Raw genomic sequence first — 20169 nt, 5'->3', positions numbered from 1 at the left:
TATGTCCTGCACTGCTATGTCCTGCAAAACTACGCCCATCCGGGTGAAATACCAGGTTTTTATGGAGTCCCCTCTGACATAGACTGTCCACTAACCCTACACTGGTCTTACTCACCGGCTGTAGACTGTGGGTATAAGCCTGCCATTGACCGCCTATTGCAGCCGGCATTCTCCTCCCCTTTTGCTATCTATAGAGAGGCGAAGTCGCTCCCCTTCCTTTGGACCACATGGGACCTTGTTTCGAAAACAATATGTACGGTAGTCAAAGGAGAGAGACAAATAATTATTTGATCCCGTTTGAATTGCGCCATGAATCACACATATGTTTGTCAATTTTAAAACATAATTTTGCAAGTCAAGAAAGTTGCAGTTTGTCGTGGTATCATTTCATTTTGTGTGAAACCGCTCAGTGGGCTACATCTCTGAGCTTAGATATGTTCCAGACACAAATGTAATGTTATCTTGCCTGATGTGTTTTATCCAGCGACTCCTGGTCTTTTTATCAGCCGGGAAGAGAAAGAACGAGTGAGTACATCCCAGTACGAAACACACGGACATCGTAGCTTCAGTGAGAGAGACGTCATTTATGCGACTTTTGGGTGTGTAGTCTTTCTAATTATTAGGGCTGTCAATCGATTAAAATATTTAATTGATTGACAGCCCTGTAAAGACCCCTTAGAATATGGCCATGACAGTTTGTTCTCGCCAAAATTTAGGGCAAGTTTGGAGCGTTATTTAGCCTCCTTCCCGATAAATAAGTATGACTTGGTTATTTGTAATGGATTCCTTAGGTTTTCTAGTTTCATATGATGCCAGTATCATCCCTCTAGCTTTAAAACGGAGCCCACTACAATGTCCAAAATATCGATAGCGTTAATTCATGGCGTTAAAACAAATTTGCGCTCTGACAGCCTTACTAATTTTGTATTTTCACAGTCTTATACTTCTACAGTTTTACAACAAACTGCAACTTTATTGACTTGCAAAATTGTCTTTTAAAATTGACAAACATCATGTGTGTGATTCATGGCGCAATTCAAACGGGATAAAAAAATATTTGTCTCCCGCCCTTGACTACCGTTCATATTTTTTCCGAAATAACACTATGCCCATGTTAATAAACTGTTAACATAGTTGACAGTGATGTGTGACACAGTCTATTAAATAGCCCATTGACGGTTATATTCAGCTGGGAATACATTTGACGAATGAAAGCCCGATTACCTGACCTGTCATAGCTATCACAATAATGTCACATTTCAAATTTTTACCTGATAGCTTTTCAGTACAGTGCGGTGTCATTACATTTGTTGAAATGTTTACCACATTTCACAGCAGCGGTATAATCGCATTTGATGCTTAATTAAAGCAGCTTGACACAGTAAATATGCAATCATCAAGAAGTTTCAAGGATAGAGTTTGCTGTTTGATTAGAGCCGTCTAGGCAACTCGGCAGGGAACAGGCCATCGATCGTGCATGTGGAAAACAGGCCCGCTATTCAGCAAAACACTCATGTACCATCCAATTAAGGTGTGTAGGACACAACAAGAGCCGTAGAATCTCCAATGGCCTTCTCTCATTGATCTGTCTGGTCAGACCCCCCGTGATTGAAAAGCAGCGGTGGTCAGAGCCCAAGGCTGTCTGAAATATCTGCCACAGAACTAACAGATGAAATGTTTTCCTGAATTCCTGTTGAAACATTTTGATCAACAGGTCTTTCTTTAAAAAATAGCCTCTCATTTGCATTAAGGCTGTCTCCATGATCATTTCTGTGGCATTTATTAGTGTTCTACATTACAAATCTTTCAATAAACTTCACATATTTTGGTGTATCTGCAAACCCAATTGTATTACAGCATGAGTGATTTCAAATTCCACTGATGGGTATGAAAGTCTTTTTGGCGCCGTGTTGTTGTTGGTAATGGATTTGTTTTTTCATAAAATTCCCGATATGTATATGTGAAGTGTGAGTGTGTGAGAAAGGGATTTGGTCTGATGCATTTACATGTTGTGGAAAATAACAGCATTTGTAAAAAACAAAAAGCAAATAAAAGATTCTATTCTAATTTGAACTCTTTATCTCCATGACTCTCTTCCTTCTTTTGGCTCCGTGCCCTGATCGAGTGTGGTTTGCACTAATGAAAAAGAGGTTTTCTTGACTTCCTTGGACTGTTCATAAAGTGCAGAGGAGTGTTGCCTTCAGGGAATGAAAATGAAATAGCACAAGCACTTTGAAATGGTTACACGTCTGTTCACTTACCATCTGATTCCACTGGGTCTCATCTGAGCCAAAGCTGAAAAAAGCCCGCTGCTGGAGTGGCTTTGTTTGCCTACCGCCAGCCTGGGCACACAAATTAGAGTTTTACTGTGGGCTACATCCTCTATTATGCCATGATTGTGGAATAAATAAATGTTTGAATGGTTGCTTTTAAATTGTTTTCTATGCTTATTGCTACTTATTTTTGTAGTCCAAACAGGAGAAACAGAACCACGGGAAAGGATCCAGGGAAGCAGCATTTGTCCAAACAAGAAATGGATTCAAAGGTGAGAATTAAATGAAACATAGAGACAATGGAGAACCAAAAACTTTCAAATAAATAATCAAATCTCTAGCAGTAATATTGGGCATAAAAAAGTAACCAAGTCGGAGCTGCACCATTCATATCATCACTAATCTAAATAACATAACGAGGACCACACTGAGCACCAGGAGCTTCCTTTAGGAAAATAAACTTTTATTCTTTAAAAACACAAATAATGATTGGTGTTTGAATGCACAAGGGAATTTGTATTGTACACCCCATCATTAAAAATAATAGATAAGATAGATTACATACATTTTTACCTAAGCCCACTCTATTCTTATACTGATGAATTGGCGTTAATGCGTTATCACGTTAACTTTGACAGCCCTAATTCTTGGATATGTTTCCTGTTGCGGTCTTACCCTTGTCCTATATGTGGAATGTGTTTTATGGTTGCGGCATGTGTGGAAGCCCAATCCAAATGTCCTAAAATGTGGGACAATAACATGAATCTTGAGTCTTGTTGGCACACTACACAGTCTACAGTACATGTTCTTTGTGGAGTTGGAGAAGCCCTCAGTTTGTGGTGTGTTGTTGCTTTGGGTGCTATAAGGTCCTGGAACGAGAGCGGTGTCTGCATACTCGGCACTAAGTCGAGTGTTTTCTCAGTCTGTGTAGCGCTCCACCAAAGCTGTGCCTTGTCACTGATTCTGTCATTTTCACGGACAGATCATAGTCGGAGGCCATTGTAGTCTAGGGAAAGTGATGGATTGCCCCATGTGGTTCAGGGAGCCAGTTGTTGCTAAAAGAGAAAAATGTTCTAATATCTTGAGCTCCTGTTCATGAGTCATCAGTGAGAGTGAGATTGTTGAGTTGAGTTTTCAGTTCTCCTGTGTTTTAGGTTAACTGTTGCTCAGTTAAAGATGGTAGCTAGTGACAGTCATTTTAATCCTGGTGGCTGATAAGAGACACATTCTGAATTTCTACAGTGAATAAAAGATACTAGATAATGGGTTCCTCCCCCAAGTAAATTTGAAGGTTTTTGATTCATAACTTTGCATGAACACTGTTAATCACAAATGTAAATCAACCTTACCTCTTCCACTCAATTTGATATTTTCCAATATTATTTTAAATTAAAATGATAAAATATTTTAGTGTTAAATATGTTTTCTACAGTGCATGATTATATGTGCGTGCTCCCGCGTTTTTCCCTTAAATCTTCCATAATGTCACTCAGCGTCATTCGTAATTATTTTATCCAGCGGTTACTGTAATCATTCAAACCGTCTGCCTCACAGTCCTCCATTGGACAGTCTGAATGATATGTTAGTATGTCATTTCGAACACAGCCCATGTTAATATTACTGACGTTTAGCAGTTAACACATATCATGATTGATGGCTTAGTTTAGCATGTTAGCACGCTAATCCATGTGCCAGTCCATCTGGTATACATGTCAGGATATTCCACTGGATATGTAAAAAGTTTGACCAGATGGTTGTGCTTCATAGGTCAGCCAATAAGATTAATTGTCTGGGGATCGTGATGAATGTCTTTACCAAATGACATGGTAATAATAGCTGTGGAGTAAAAAATAAACCTCATGGTGGTAAGAGAGGAAAAGTCAGCAGGATTAACCCTATGGGGACCAAATCATGGCAACCAACCATTCAACATTGCCAACCCTAGAGCCATGCCAGTAGCATGGCTAAAAATGTTTAATTGAAATTAAAACAACAACAACAAAACAGGATACTGTCCTACTTAAATTGCAATTTTAAGAAATGATTTTAATGAACTAAAAGAGACAAAACCTAAAGACTATAAGATACCATAACGTTAGGATTTAATCTGATCTAATAGTGTGGTTTCCCTTGCTAAAGATGTTATCCTTTGATTGATCATTTTAAAAAGAACTTCCCAGATAGATATTGATGCAATTTACATCCTATACATAACACTATTTTTAGGGGCAATTAAAGTTTCCCCAGCTTTATCTGTAAACTTTGAGGTCCATTTGAGGGGCCCTTTTGATCTAAAAAGTATAGCTTCTGTATCTTCAATATCTTAATTAAACACTAATAAAGCATAATCATCTGCATTATAAAAAACCTCACTAGAGCAGGCTGACTTTAAATCATTAATATACAGTAAAAAGAAAAGCAGACCCAAAACACTACTGTGGAACTTTAAACAGCAATTAGTTATTAATTATTTTTCCTTTCCGTCTTGGTATCATCATGTTATATGGTGTACATGTACGTATAATAAAAAACAAACAAAAAACAACAACAACAATTAGCTAATCTAATCTACCGAATTTAATTAAAAGACAATAAATCTGCGGTGAGAACATTTTTAAAGATCCTAGCCTGCTCTCCCAAATAAATTAGTTTACCCTCCCTTTAGCAAAAGAAAAAAATCCATGTCTTAATGTGTCACAGGTTAATCTCTGGATCGATGTCATTGTTGGCAGAGTCTTCAGTCTGCAGTGTAGTTCCATACAGACACTGAATAATGATCAAAATAAGTTGGAATCAAATTAATAGACAGTAAGTGATGCGTAATTTTCATCCCTGACAGTGTTATGATTGATGATGAGAAATTGAAAACTATATCTGCTGCCATATAATGTTATATTGTATTTATATTATATCTCTATTCAGTAAGGCTTCAGGGGGCTTTTACAATCTGTACAGTACACAGCACCCTCTGTCCTTTACAGTACGACCCTCACAGCGGATGAGGAAAAACCAGTGGGCAACCTCCGGGTTTGAAAAGTGAAGCCAATGCGGAAATGCTTTAAATTGCATTCTTTCAAATGGCCAGCAGGGGGCGACTCCTCTGGTTATTTATGGTCTCAATCATTAGTTTCAAGTTTTCAATACAGCATGATGTTCATTTCGTAAGTTATGGTCCCATTTAGAGTGGAATAGATCATAAAGCAGGGGATGCTTTAGAGCGTGGTGACCTTGTGATTGACAGGACGCTACCACGGCGTTGTCCGGTCTGGGAGTTGTCCGTGTTTTCGACTTACAACTTTAACCCTTTCACAGTGTGTTTTCAGTTCATGAAAGTTAATTGTAACATTTTGGCCTAAAAATGTCTTATTCAGCGGTTGGTTGTACTTAGCTCCACCCTCTCGTGTCGCTTCTGGTTGCGAAAAAACAAGATGGCGACGGCCAAAAACCAAGATGGCGACGAACGAAATGCAGAAGTCGAAGCTTCAAAACCGCAGTCCACAAACCAATGGGTGACGTCACGGTGACTACGACCACTTCTTATATAGTACAGTATTTTGGAAAAAAAGTTAACAAAAACCAAACCTTTAATGGGGAAAAAAATGGAAGATACCTCACGAAGAGCAACCAAGGAGGGATCCCTCTCTCAGGATGGACAGACAGGAAATAGATGTCGTGTGTTCAGAGTAACAACATAATGAAATGACAACATAGACTGTCCATTTGACAAAGTTGTAACATATAATTTGACAATATAAATTTATATAGTATAAAAAGATGGATCCAGGAGGATGTCGAGCAGCTTCCAGGTGTCGCCAAGCAGATAGAGCCTGATCCACACGACCTCCTCTCCACCATGTAACCTAGAAAGAGGACAGGCTACACACACAGATTAAGGAGACAGACAAACATACATAAGAGTTTTTGAGTTTATGGAATGATTCAGAAGGCATACATGAAGGTAGGAGGAATTGAGAAGGATGGGTGGAGGGAGTTGGATTAGGGGTAAGAGGGAAGATGGGGTTAGGGTAAAGGATGTCGGGTGGGTTTGTAGGGGTGAGTTGTCTGTCCTCCAGCTCCAGAAGATCTTCTTTAGCTTATTTTGTTTTCTATTGTGAGCTCATGAAAAGAGAAAGGCAGCATATTTCATCTTACTTCCTGTTTGAATCAAAACGATGAGCTGAGGCAGCATACATGAAGCTGGATTGTTTTCCTCCATGAGGCGTTTGATGTCCTTCTTCCTCTCTGCCTCTTCATACTTCCAGATCTTTTTCTTTGACCAGCAGCATCTCCTCCAGCTCTCTCTTCTTTTTCCCCACTGCTGGTGCTCTCCTCTCCCAACTCTCACAGAGTATAAACAGCTCCTTTTTGGACTGTTGTTGTTTATCAGAGAGCTCCTTCTTGAAGCTCTCTTCTTTCTCTGTGAGCTCTTTCCGCTGGCTCTCATCTTTTTCAACCAGCTGCTTTTGGAGTTTCTCCTCAAGAGCGTCACGTCTCAGTTCTCTTTGTCTCAGAGCTGACTGTGGGCCAAGGTGTCCACGTGAGCGTTGGTACGAGCTCGTCTTTTTCCATTGGCCCTGACGACCAGCTTGTCTCCTTCAGAGTGAGGAGCTCTTCAAGCTGGCTGGCTTTTCTCTGCCACATCTCTTCCATGCTCTTCACCCTTCATCAGGAGAGGCTCTCACCCTCCCACTTTTCCTCTCTCTGAGCGTGGAGGCTCTGTTGAAGAGAGATGATCTGCTCATCTCTCTTTTCTTTATTTCCTCCTCTGCCTTTGCACGCTCTGTATTGAGCTCCATCCATCAGGCGACTATGGCTGTAACATAGTATTCCACCAGAGCAGAGAGATGGAGGTGAAGAGAGCCGATGCCTTCTTCTCTCTGTCCAGTCTGCTATTTTACCTTCCGGAGGTCGAACTTTAACTCTCTAGTCTGTCTACATGGTCCGTCTGTCACTTTTCCAGAACTCCCTCTCCTTCAGGACTAAAATCTTTGAAGCGGTCCTCAACTTTTCTTCCATATCTTTCCTCTCAGCCTCCATCTGTCTCGTGTTCTCCATCTCCCTGTTATAGCCCTGTGCAAATTCAAATGAATACATTTTCATATCAGAGTAGAAAATGTTTTTTTATTTGACAGTGACACCAAAAGGAACACTGTTAACGATACTGAGATAATATATACTGGAAAAACAAAGTTTGGAAACCATTGACGGAGCATTTTGGCAAATTTTTCTTGGGCGCTACCCACATAATCAGCTGTGCTGCTCATCCCACAAATGCATGATCCTTAAGTTGGACATCATTGCGAAGGTAAATAAACAGACTTTCCAACGATGTAAAATACAATGCCAATAAGCATTGTCACGACAGAGAAATAATCCACCAAACACAAGTTTCCAAACTTTGTTTTTCAAATATTGTCCAGAAACCCTCACAGGTACTGCATTTAGCATAAAATAATATGCTCAAATCATAACATGGCAAACTGCAGCCCAACAGGCAACAACAGCTGTCAGTGTATCAGTGTGCTGACTTGACTATGACTTGCCCCAAACTGCATGTGATTATCATAAAGTGGGCATGTCTGTAAAGGGGAGACTGGTGGGTACCAATAGAGCCAATTTTCATTCACATATCTTGAGGTCAGAGGTCAAGGGACCCCTTTGAACATTTGTTATCCCTTAATACTGGACCAATTTAAAAAACATATTGTCCCCATCAGTCACAAAAACATGAAAAAATAGGGTCCAGGTTGAAAAATACTTAAGTTACTCATATTTATGGCTACCTTATTGGTTATTATAGTGACTCATTACTCACTGAACGGCGCTTTTATTTGATTATTTGAGAAAGCAATTCTAAAAAGGGAGGGAAAAAAAATCACATACTGTGTTACATTATTGTTGCTAATAGTGTGATGGCTTATGTAAATGACTTGTATATGTTAATGGAGACACGGAAAGCAGCCTACACAGAGCTCCGGTGGAAACACAGGGATGCTTCTGAATTCAGCCTCTCTGCATGGTGACGTCTTTGTTGTCTGCTTTTTTTTTTTAAAACTTGGATATAGTTTTTGGAATAATGAGCTGAAGGCAAAAGCTGAAACAAAAGCTCAGACATACTGTATCACAGTGTGGTAAGTGCCATGTTGCACCATCAGCACTTTGTAGTGAGTGTGGAGCTGCTCCCTGGTGGGAGACAGATGATCTTAGTAAGACCATGAAGTCTGCTTTTTAACATGATGGAGAGCAGCGCTGGCACAGCCGGCACCCAAGGAATACAGTTTGCTATCGCTAGCAAAATACACCCTGGCAGCTGCACAAGCCTCGACATGCAGACATGTTTACAATACAGGGATAATCCTGCTGGGGTCTCTGTTCACCCTGTCAGGGCTTATGTGCAATAATGACCAGCTCACTGTACATAATCCTCCCTATTACACAATACTTTAGCAAAGTGAGCTGTGACGGTTTGACACAAAATATTGATTTAAAATTATTTTATTACGAGCACACTTCAAAACTTCGTCCACTTATTAGCAAGACCCTAAACATAAATGTAGTGCCTGTAACAGAATCTAAACAAACACTGTATGTTGAGATGCTCGCAGCCTCTAATCCCGGGGTCTCAACCTCAAATTACCAGGGGGCCACTGGCCTACGGAGAAAAAAAATGAACTCCCGTGTTTCATCTTTCCCTCTCGTCTTCCTCATCCCCAGCATACTGATCTGCATGTTTAGCATAGTAATGCAGCTTGAGACTTTATTTCCGGAGATCAGCAGCTTTCGTCTTGCATATTAGAACGGAAGCAGCAAAAAATCATCGTCCACCTATTTTAAAACGGCCTCTCTGGGGGCCCCGGCAGCCTAATGGTTAATGCACCATGTAACCCTGGTTCCATCCCAGGCGGGGACCTTTGTTCATTTCCTTCCCTCTGCCCATGTTTCCTGTCATTTCCTGTCAAATAATTAAATAATAAAAACGATTGACAGAAACCGTCTGTCTTACAGGTCAGCCTTTTTCTTAGGTGTAGGAAGGCATTGATGTTGTATTCTCATAACTGTGGCCATGGAGACCATGGGTCATAGTACCTACGCACTCACCAGCCCCATTGTAGAGATTGAGGGAAACGCAACCTTGGCAAAACAAGGTTATGTTTCCCTGAAAATCATTTCACACTAGTGGGCAACTCCGGGTCTGAAAAGTGAAGCCAATGCAGAAGTGCCTTAAACTTGCATTCTCTTTGCAAAAAAAGTCTGATTGTATAGAAGTCTATGTGAAAATGATCCTATTTCTCACTTGACTTATTACCTCAGTAAACATTGTAACCATGAGTTTATGGTCTCAATCGCTAGTTTCAAGTCTTCATCAATACAGCATGATGTTCATTTAGTAAATTATGGTCCCATTTAGAGTCAAATAGACCATAAAGCAGGGTATGCTTTAGGGCGTGGCTACCTTGTGATTGACAGGTTGCGTTGTCCGGTCTGTGTGTTGTTTGTGTTTTCGTCTTTGAACTTTAACCCTTTCACAATGTGTTTTCAGTTCATGAAAGTTAGTTATATCCGTTTTGGTCGCCTAAAAACATCTTACTCAACATTTGGTTGTACTTTGGTTTGGTTGCTCGGTTGTAGCTCCACTCTCTCGTGTAACTTCTGGTTACAAATACTTTAATTTAATTTTAATTTAATTTATTTGAAATAATTTTACCGATACCGATATTGATCATTTCTTAAAGTGGTATGTGATTTTTAAATTTTTTTTAAATAATGATAATTTATTGAAAAAACAAAACAAAAACAATTTTATATAACTTTATTTTACATTTTATTTGTTTATATTTTAGCCCTGTATTTTTATGACTTAGATTCTCATTTTGCTTTCATTTAAAAGAAGTAGAAGTGATGCAGCCACATTTTGTTTATATCCATTTATAATAGAAATTTTGAAGGAATCGATACCAAATGAGTTGCTAGTGAGTATCGATGTATTGATGTATCGACGTATCGATACCACAGTATTGATCCGCCCATCCCAAATGTTCGCCTTGAAGTTCACCAAAGTTCAACTCGTCGCGATGCGAAGATGCATAGGCAAGGCAAGGCAAGGCAGCTTTATTTGTATAGCACATTTCAACAACAGGGCAATTCAAAGTGCTTTACAGAAACATTCAAGAACATTGCGACAAAATGCAAAAGAACATTAAGAAATAATTAAAACAGTTATAAAAACATAAAAACATTAAAACATTAAAGATTAGAAAATAAAAACAAGCTAAAAATAAAAGCTAGGATAGAAGCTAAAATTGCATAAAATTCAAAAGAGTAAAAGTTATAGTGCAGTGTCAGAATGAAAGGCACCCGCAAACAGGAAAGTTTTAAGCTTTGTTTTAAAAGAAGTGAGAGTTGGAGCGGTCCTGCAGGTTTCTGGGAGCTTGTTCCAGATATTTGGTGCATAAAAACTGAATGCTGCTTCTGCATGTTTAGTTCTGACTCTGGGGACACTAAGCAGACCTGATCCAGATGACCTGAGAGGTCTGGATGGTTCATAACACAGCAGAAGATCAGAAATGTATTTTGGCCCTAAACCATTTAGTGCTTTGTAAACCAGCAGCAGTATTTTGAAATCAATTCTCTGAGAGACAGGCAGCCAGTGTAGAGACTTCAGAACTGGACTGATGTGATCCACTTTCTTGGTCTTAGTGAGGACTCTAGCAGCAACGTTCTGAATCAGCTGCAGCTGTCTGATCGATTTTTTAGGAAGACCGGTAAAGACGCCGTTACAGTAGTCAAGTCGGCTGAAGATAAATGCATGTACTAGTTTTTCCAAATCCTGCTGAGACATCAGTCCTCTAATTCTTCTTATATTCTTCAGGTGATAGAAGGCTGTCTTTGTAATTGTCTTAATATGGCTGTTAAAGCTCAGGTCTGAGTCCATGACTACACCAAGGTTTCTGGCTTGGTCTGAGCTTTTTAACATCACAGATTGTAGGTGAGCACTAACCTTTAATCTTTCTTTTTTGGCTCCAAAAACTACAACCTCAGTTTTGTCTTTGTTCAGCTGAAGAAAATTCTGGCACATCCAATTATTGACTTGTTCAATGCACTCACTCAGTGCTTGTATTGGACTGTAGTCTCCTGGTGATAGAGTTATGTAAATTTGTGTGTCGTCTGCATAGTTATGGTAATTTATTTTGTTGTTCTCAAAAATCTGACCCAGTGGGAGCATGTAGATGTTAAACAAAAGAGGCCCCAAGATGGAGCCTTGGGGAACTCCGCATGTGATTTTGTTCAGCTCAGATTTGCAATTACCTATAGACACAAAGAAGTCCCTGTCTTTTAGGTAGGATTTAAACCAGCTGAGTGCTATGCCAGAAATACCCACCCAGTTTTCCAGTCGGTCTAGTAATATATTATGGTCAACCGTGTCGAATGCAGCACTGAGATCCAGTAAAACTAAAACCGTAGTTCTACCACTGTCTGTGTTCAATCGGATGTCATTGAAGACCTTAACAAGAGCAGTCTCAGTGCTGTGGTTTCGTCGAAAACCTGACTGGAAGACATCAAAAGAGTTGTTTAGTGCCAGAAAGCTATTTAATTTTTGAAAAACTGTTTTTTCAATTATTTTAGACAAGAATGGAAGATTTGATATCGGTCTGTAATTATTTACTATTGATGAATCCAGATTGTTCTTTTTGAGGAGTGGTTTGATGACAGCAGTTTTCAGGGCCTGTGGGAACACTCCTGAAACAAGAGATGCATTAACAATCTGTAAAAGCTCTGAGACCATACAATCTGATACTTTTTTGAAAAGGCCTGTTGGCAGAATGTCAAGGCAGCATGAGGAGGATTTTAGATGTTGTATGATTTCCTCCAGGTATGTCTGATTTATTGGATAAAACTGTGTCATGGTATTTGCACCAGGTTTAAGTGGACGCAGGGGAAACAAACATCCTGTACCTGCTATGGAGGAAGTGACTGCTTGTCTGATTTTGTGAATTTTTTCTGTAAAAAAGGAAGCAAATTCATTGCAGGCCCTGGAGGATAAAAGTTCAGAGGCTACTGACACAGGAGGGTTTGTTAGCCTGTCGACAGTAGCAAACAGGGCACGTGCATTGTTATTGTTTTTGGTGATGATGTCAGAGAAGAAGGACCGCCTTGCATTTTTCAGTTCTGAATTATAAATGCAAAGTCTCTCTTTATAGATGTCATAATGAACTTGTAGATTTGTTTTCCGCCACTGGCGTTCAGCTTTTCGACACTCTCTTTTTTCATTTCTTACCAACATGGTATTTCTCCATGGAGATTTTTTCTTACCAGAGACAATCTTCACCGTGGTGGGTGCAATGGTATCAATAACATTTGTCATTTTAGAATTGAAATTATCTACAAGCTCATTGACAGAGGTCCAGGGGAGGGTGGGTGTGGAAGAGAAAGCCTGAACAAATTGATCACTGGTATTTTCAGTGATATACCTTTTTGTGATTACCTCTGTCTTATCATTCCTGTGCACAGGAAGAGTACTCTCAAAGAATACACATGAATGATCAGACAGAGCAACATCCATCACTACAACCTTGGAAATGTTCAGGCCCTTTGATATGATTAAGTCCAAAGTGTGTCCCCTATTGTGTGTGGGCTCTGTCACATGCTGACTCATTCCATAGTTATCAAGAACCTGACACAGTTCTTTGGCCCCTCTGTCCTGTTGGTTGTCAACATGGATGTTAAAATCACCAACAATGACTACACAGTCAAAGTCAACACAAATTACAGACAGCAGTTCAGTAAAATCATCAAAAAAGTTTGCACAGTATTTAGGTGGCCTGTAGATATTGAGAAACAAAGCTCGAGAAGAGGAGTTCAGCTGAAGAGCGACATATTCAAAAGAAGCAAAATGTCCATAAGATATCTGTTTGCATTGGAGAGAATCATTAAACAATATGGCAACTCCACCTCCTTTCTTACCTGCCGCGCGTTTTCGTCATGGTAACATAAGCCTACCACAAAAAGCAAACCGCGTCCTGGTAACACAGAGTTACTTGGATTAATAACTGTAATATAATTACTAATATTAATATAATAGCATTTGGGAAATTGTAATCCCTTACAGTACTCGTTACTGAGGAAAGTAATGCGTTATTGAGACATGCGTTACTGCCCAACACTGGTCATTTGCGCCCATGTGGTATACGCCCTAACCTCTTGGCTATCAGGTCGCCCCTAGCCAGTTTTTATGCTCTGATTTTGCAATCTTGCTAGAAAATGGAATGATTAGTCTGAAATAAAAAAATCAAACAATGTAATTGTGTATAGGATGTAACAATACATTCTAAAGTTGTGGGGAGCCTAATTGTTCTTGAGGGCCTGATCTTAGTTTGATACTATTAAAAAGGAAAACTAAAGCCTCACAGTAATAAATCACATCTGCAGGGTAGCTAACATAAGAGTCTCATAACCTTTTAATCTACCACATACAGCTAGCTAAAAACATGAAGATTGATATTACATTTAAAAACACCTTCTGAGTGAGAGTCTGATATTCAGAATCTGACTTCAACACTGTAACACCAGGGGGCAGGAGGGCCAGAAGAAATAACAAAGGCTTCAGTGAATGAACGGTATTGCCGTGATGGTTATGTCTAAATTATCAAACGCAGCAGGCTGCTTTGCTTCTGCACTAGGCTGAGGGCATGAGGTCAATAGCTGAGGTTAATTGTAGTGTGTAAAATCAGGAGGACTACAATCATCCTGATTAGAGTCAACTCACATTTCCTCCGTCTACACAAAATACAGTCTATAAGAAGTTTGCTCTTAATTATTATGTTTTGGCACAAGGGGATAGAAGTTGTCAAATAATGCACTTTGGAAACGTCATACTGTAAATGAAGCAATGTGAGGATGTCAGGGCGACTCAGACTATTGTTTCCTCTTAAAGGTTCTCTATATAGAATTCAGAGCATATCTATTTCCTCCACGCGGCTCTCAACATGGCGACGGCTGAGCCAGCGGCTAACGGTGCTAACAGCGGCAACAGTGCTGACACAACAGTGTAAACAGTGTGAACTGAGGGGTGGGCGCTATGCTTCCACGACGATGCCGTCGGTTGGAATAGGGACGTCACGGTACCAGAAATTTTAGATTGCGTCCGTAATTCCATACTAACATGCTATTTAGTACGCTAAAACAGTATGTGAGCCTTTTAAGTATGTCGGAAACCAATAGTATGCAAGTTGCATTCTATTTCCGGTGAAATATTACAGTATGCAACGCTGGACACTACGGCGGCATAAATGTCCCACAATGCAATGTGGTAGTGATGAAAAAGTTCATAATAGACATTGATGGACAGCTCTGTAACATCAATAACGCTTCAATTTAACTGTAAGTATAAGATTTCACTTTGCTGAGTGTAATATATTTTTTAGAATTAGTTCTGACTTTGATTCTCACAAACTGTCATTTTGGTCACATGAGGTTGGCCAGCCCAGTCGCACAGCAGTTTGTGAAATAGTCGCAGAATTTAATGTATTGATTCGTGTACATAGACATGAATTTCACATTTCTTTGTGATGGTTAGCACTTAATCAATTCTTATGTAATCCACGTGATTGTGAACCGGGAAGTATAAAGACTGCCGAACGCCACGTAGGGAGGAGGTCAGGGTGGATGGATGGGTCAAAAGACACAGGACTGTCGTCCAGGAGGCCGGTGTTTGTGTCCTGTGTGAAACTAGAAGTCAGAGTTGATTTAGTTGTCACGTAACTTCGGTACTTCATTATGGCATTTCGTGAGTTATTTAAACCCACACTGCGATCTTTTCTTAAACCTAACAAAGTAGTTTTGTTGCCTGAACCTAAACAAGTCGATCTAATCCTAAACCTTACTTAGTAGTTTTATTTCGAAAAGACTGGAGCGGAAATATGACCTGTGCGTCACCTGTTGCTGGACATTAGTAGGAAAAAGCACAAAAGATACGTTGTTGAAAGTCGTGCTGAGCGTCACGAAAAAAAGGGAAATTTGTCTCTATGTACACGAATCAAATGGATTAAATTTCGTGACTGTTTCACTGCGATGGGTTGGCACGGGTTACCATGGTTACGCGTCTCCAACCGGCAAGGAGGCACTCAGGAAGTGACAATGAGCTAAATTACTGCGCAATGCTTCTGAAAAGATACATACTACTGTTTATTCACTTGAAAGTCTGTCTAATGATAGTACACATATTTTAGTGCATAGTATGCAATTTCGAGTTTACTGCGTCCAAAACACATTTTCTATCATCCCTGGGATGCCGTTAGTCTCAAGCCCTGACGGTACCTATGGTAAAGTAGAAAAACGAGTAGCGTGATGTTAATAGAATTTTGGCATTGACTTGGTACCGAAGAGCTAGCCATGGGCTAGCCAGTGGGGGATGCTGACATGCACCAACAGGCACTCGTGGCCGGCCCGGCTATGTAAACAAAGCACAGAGAAGCTAGACGAGTAGACTCTTGTCAGACTATTAAATAGGTGTTATCAGTTGCTATAAGCATCATAGATGTGGGTCAGTAGGGGCCTACTACACCCAATAGTAGGTTTTTATCATGTATTCACATGGTAGAGGGAGGGGAGGTGAGGGAGGTATAAAAGAGCACGACAGCGACCTGTAGTAATATAGCTCATAGTAATTATGACAGGAGCAGAAGCGGAAGTCAGGCGCTGTAGTATAGGAGTACAGGAGACCAGGGTTCACATCCTGTGTGAAATCAAGAAAGTGTAGTTGTCTTTATGTTCACAAACCTCACTTGTGTTTCACTTTAACTTTAAAGTGTCACTTTAACTTTTGAAACGTAGTTATTTTATGTTTTCCCCCTCAACTTAACTAAGTGGTTTTGTTGTCTAAACCTAAAGAAGCCTTTTGTTTGTGTTCAAAATGTAACGTTTCATTCAGCTTTACATGTTAGAACGTGTTGCTTTGAAGTTTTGCTTTCACAGGCGTCCTGCTTATATGTTAATGCTGTGAATATCAAATTTAGCACCTTTAAAAGAGTTTTGTGTGGAGACTGATGGATCTCAATGATAAACTGAAACTTTATTGATCTTAAATGACACTGTGCTAAACTGTGAGGTCTAATATAACAAAGGGCTCATAATACCAGTAGTTTAAATAGCTGGTGCACAGAAGACTCATTGTTTTAATGAGCCCCACCTCTGGAATCCATTACTGCCAGCTTTTACCAATAGCACTTTGTGTCAACAATCGTTTGTGCTGCCAATAACTTTTAAAGCTGCTGTCGTCAAACAGGAACATCTAAAGTAATGGAGACATGGCAAATAAAGATTTGATCTGGCATTTTACAGCCCTAGAATTTACAGCACAGCTATTACATTTCAGTTTTAAGATGAAGAACATTACTAATGTTGCAGTTAGGATGTAACATTAAACAAGCTGCTCTGTCTGTGGTAGATGATTGTGTTTTTAAAAATGTAATCACCGAATCATAATGTCCTTTTTCAGTTAATCTAATTAACTTGGGCCCAATCCCAAAAAGTGCAGACAAATGCAAAACAGTTATTATATAGTAATTTATTAATTTTGGCGAATGTCTTCTGCAGGGCAATTTACAGCTTTTACCAGAGCCATAGTACAATACATTATAATTACAACATTTACAGGTGCAGTTCAGTTTGTCTTTTTACATCAAGCAGTGGAGATGAGCTGTGAGGGGGGGGGGGGGGGCACACAGAATGTATGCATTTAACACAAGTACCGGCGACAAAGCAAAAATACTTTCCAATATTTAACTTGCCAATTGATTTTGGCCTACAGGAATGCATTTGTCTTAATCAGTCACCGAGCGTCATGACACGCACACGACAGCTCGCCGTCGCTTCACAGCAGAAGCACTGACAGGATTGCCAAATACAGTCAAGCAAAAGCATAAAAAAATGGACACGTCGTCGTCATTCTCCGAAATATCAACACTGCCACGCTCGTGGTGCTGTCCGATAGATACACCGCACGTAACTGTCCTTTTAAACTGAAAAAAGCAGACTTTAAACACAGACAAGTGGCAACACCATGTGTGTGAAAATGTACGTAATGAGACTCAAACCGGTCTCGGCTTTCATTCACACGTGGAGCAAAAAGCAGTTTGTATTCAAACTTCACACTCAGACTCATTTGTATTCCACAACAGTCATCCTATAATAGAAAAGATAAAATATGCAAATTTAAGAATGTGGAGTTCTGTGAGATGGCAATTTGAAGGTTAAGATTGATTCAGCAATATCCACTGTGTTTCTATATCCAGACAAAAAAGGAGGGGAAAGAAACTGATTTTTTTTTTTTTTTTAAAACAAGAAATGAATTGATAAAAGGTTACTGAAAAAGCCATAAGAAAAGAAAAGCCTCAACTTCACTGTCACAAAGCACTCTTTCAACAGAATGGAGCTGCGAACAAAAGGGAGTCCGCAGAGCAGTGATTTCAATAGTACCAGGGGCGGCGGCTTCTTACAAATCTTCAGCGAGAGTAAAAAGTCAAACTCTTAAATGTTGCTGATGGTGGCTCGTCTGTAATCCGTTTTATTCTTCTGTCAAATAATCTCCCCGACCTGCGTCGCTGCTCTATTTATCCATCTACTCCACTTTAAAGGCCACGACTCATTTCCTGTATCAGTATAATGACAAACCATTCATGATTTTTAGGGTTAATCATTTTTTGGGGTTGTTCAATCTCACCTCTCTCTCCTTTTTTCTTATAACCATATTACTAAAAACAAATTGCTGCAGCGTAAAAAAAACTAAAGTGAAAACCAGTTGATGTAAAAATGTTTGGATCTGAAGAAGCATGTTCATGAATAATTTATAGAGCCACTTCCAAATAATAAATAAACAAATGAATAAATTAACAAGCAGGCAAGCAAACATCAACAAACACATTTTTCCCCAGTATTTTTTTCCCCCTGTATAAATGTCTCTGGTAATCCAGTGTCCAATTCTGTGATATTCTTGAAAAATAGTCTGATACAAGTTATTCACCACGCTGTTGTTTTCCAAAAGGATGTGGATAAGGAACAGTGCCAGGGCTCTGCAGTAGAACGGACACGTGTGGCTTGCGGCTGTAGTCAACTTCGCAGTTGCTACAGTCAAAACTGGTCACCAAAGTTTGTGCCTGAACGTCTTTTAAGTTTGGCAAAATATAGAGATTTGCAAACGTCCTCGCTCCTGGTCGCTACCAGATGGAAAGTTGTCATGTGCCGTAAACTCTCCATTTGATTCTTTCTCAGTACTCTCACTCACTCACTTACGATCCCTCCAGCATTGAAAAAATACATTATTTTTAAACTCTTACAGTACTCCCAAAGCTTTTTTTTTGTTCTCTGATGTGCTTTAGCATCCATTGGGGATTTTAACACACTTCCAGGGTTCTCATGGGAAAAGCCTGATGGACTCATCCAGCTCTGTTTCAGCGAGAACTGGAGGAAGAAAACCAAAATGGTGGGACGGTAGGGGCGCTGTAAAACGGTCTCTGTCCTGACACAGTGTTTCCTGCTATGTGTCCTGAACACACAGTCTTCAAAGACGGGGGCCTGACAAAAAAAAGACCAGCGTTAACAGGCATTTGGGGCTAAAGCACGGTGGCGTTGTGGCCCTCCATCCTGGGCAGCCTCGGGTCCTGTACTGTCCCCATGGTGACTAGCAGTGGACGGCTGTCCTCGGGCATACCCGACCGACCCAGGGACACCGAGGTGGGAATGGAGGCCCCCCTCTGGTGGGCTGCTGAGGGGGGCATGGAGATGCCCTGCTGTGGTTGAGGGGGTGGAGGAGCGGGGTTGGGGTTCCCGTGGGCGACCTCCAGCGGCAGGCCCTGGTCCTGGTAGCCGTAGCCGATGTTCCCGCAGGGGAATCGTCTCAGTCTGTAGAGGGGAACTGGGGGCAAGGCGGCTGAATCTAAAAGCAGAGGCGACTGAACAGCAGGAGGTGGTGGTGGGGGTAGCAGAGGTCTGCAGAGACCCTGCTGCTGCTGCTGATGGTGCAGCAGCTGGAGTTGGTGCTGCTGTTGGAGCTGATGCTGCTGTTGGAGCTGATGCTGCTGCTGGAGCTGATGCTGGAACTGCTTGTGCTGGTGCTGGAGACCCAGCGCCCCCGCCACCTCGGCCACAGTCCGGCCCACGTGCTCCTGCCCCTCACCAGGCACCCTGCCGCCGTTCCCTCCTGCTCCCCCAACCCCTCCCTGCCTCTGCTGCTGCTGCTGCTGCTGCTGCTGCTGTTGTTGCTGCTGCTGCTGCTGCTGCTGCTGCTTCCTCTGCTGCAGGAACCACGAGCCGTACGTCGGGTTCCAGAGACTGGTGCTCCTCCCGTTGTGTCCCTCCTTCTCTGGCGCATGGCCCTGGGTGAACGCCAGGTTGATGTGGCCCCCGTCGGGGCCGGGCTGGGTGGCAACGTGAGGTCCCTTGGCAGTGAGCATAGAGGCGGCCGTGGAGGTGACTGTGTTAGTGGTCGTCATGGCGATGGAGGTCTGCGTGTGAGGCTGCTGGTGCTGGTGGAGGTACGGCTGGGGCTGGGCCGCCGTCTGTGCTTTGGCCTCCGACGCTGTGCTCGTCTCCCCGGTGTGCTCCACACCTCTCCGGCTGTCCTCTGTAGGATAGGACGGGGGCGGCTGCGGCACCTCCCCATCAGGCACCTGGGCATTCACCAGCACGGTCGGAGCTGAGGGGTCGTCAGGGTGCACGGGTACTCGCTCCTCCTCTTCGGGGATGGGTCCGTACTCTACAGGCAGGGGCATGGTCACCACATCAGGGTCCTAACATGGGGTAGAAGAGATCACAGTTGGATTTTTCACTGTTAACAGTCATTCATGTAAGTGATTAGATCAAATTTGCGATTTGAAAATGCGTCTTTAAAATTGCAAGAGCC

At 41.3% G+C, this 20169-nt stretch overlaps 2 protein-coding genes across 6 annotated transcripts in view; one reads left to right on the top strand and one right to left on the bottom strand.

Moving 5' to 3' along the window:
• The window catches only part of LOC119475050 (CAP-Gly domain-containing linker protein 4-like), a 49469-nt gene extending 47396 nt beyond the window's left edge, over nt 1-2073 (top strand). For all 3 annotated transcript variants that reach the window (XM_037747517.1, XM_037747516.1, XM_037747518.1), the window contains one exon: nt 1216-2073. The gene's annotated coding sequence lies outside the window, so the exon portion shown is untranslated. The remainder of the gene's footprint in view (nt 1-1215) is intronic.
• A 14748-nt stretch (nt 2074-16821) lies between these two features.
• alk (ALK receptor tyrosine kinase) overlaps nt 16822-20169 on the bottom strand; it is a 474023-nt gene continuing 470675 nt past the window's right edge. For all 3 annotated transcript variants that reach the window (XM_037746863.1, XM_037746865.1, XM_037746866.1), the window contains exon 29: nt 16822-20056. In XM_037746863.1, the coding sequence (XP_037602791.1) occupies nt 18881-20056 (1176 nt within the window). In that variant the 3' untranslated portion in view covers nt 16822-18880. The remainder of the gene's footprint in view (nt 20057-20169) is intronic.

This window comes from Sebastes umbrosus, chromosome 16 (genome assembly GCF_015220745.1).
Source record: "Sebastes umbrosus isolate fSebUmb1 chromosome 16, fSebUmb1.pri, whole genome shotgun sequence".
Taxonomy (NCBI): domain Eukaryota; kingdom Metazoa; phylum Chordata; class Actinopteri; order Perciformes; family Sebastidae; genus Sebastes; species Sebastes umbrosus.
Note: the sequence above shows the minus strand (reverse complement) of the source record. Positions and strands in the feature narration are given on the sequence as shown.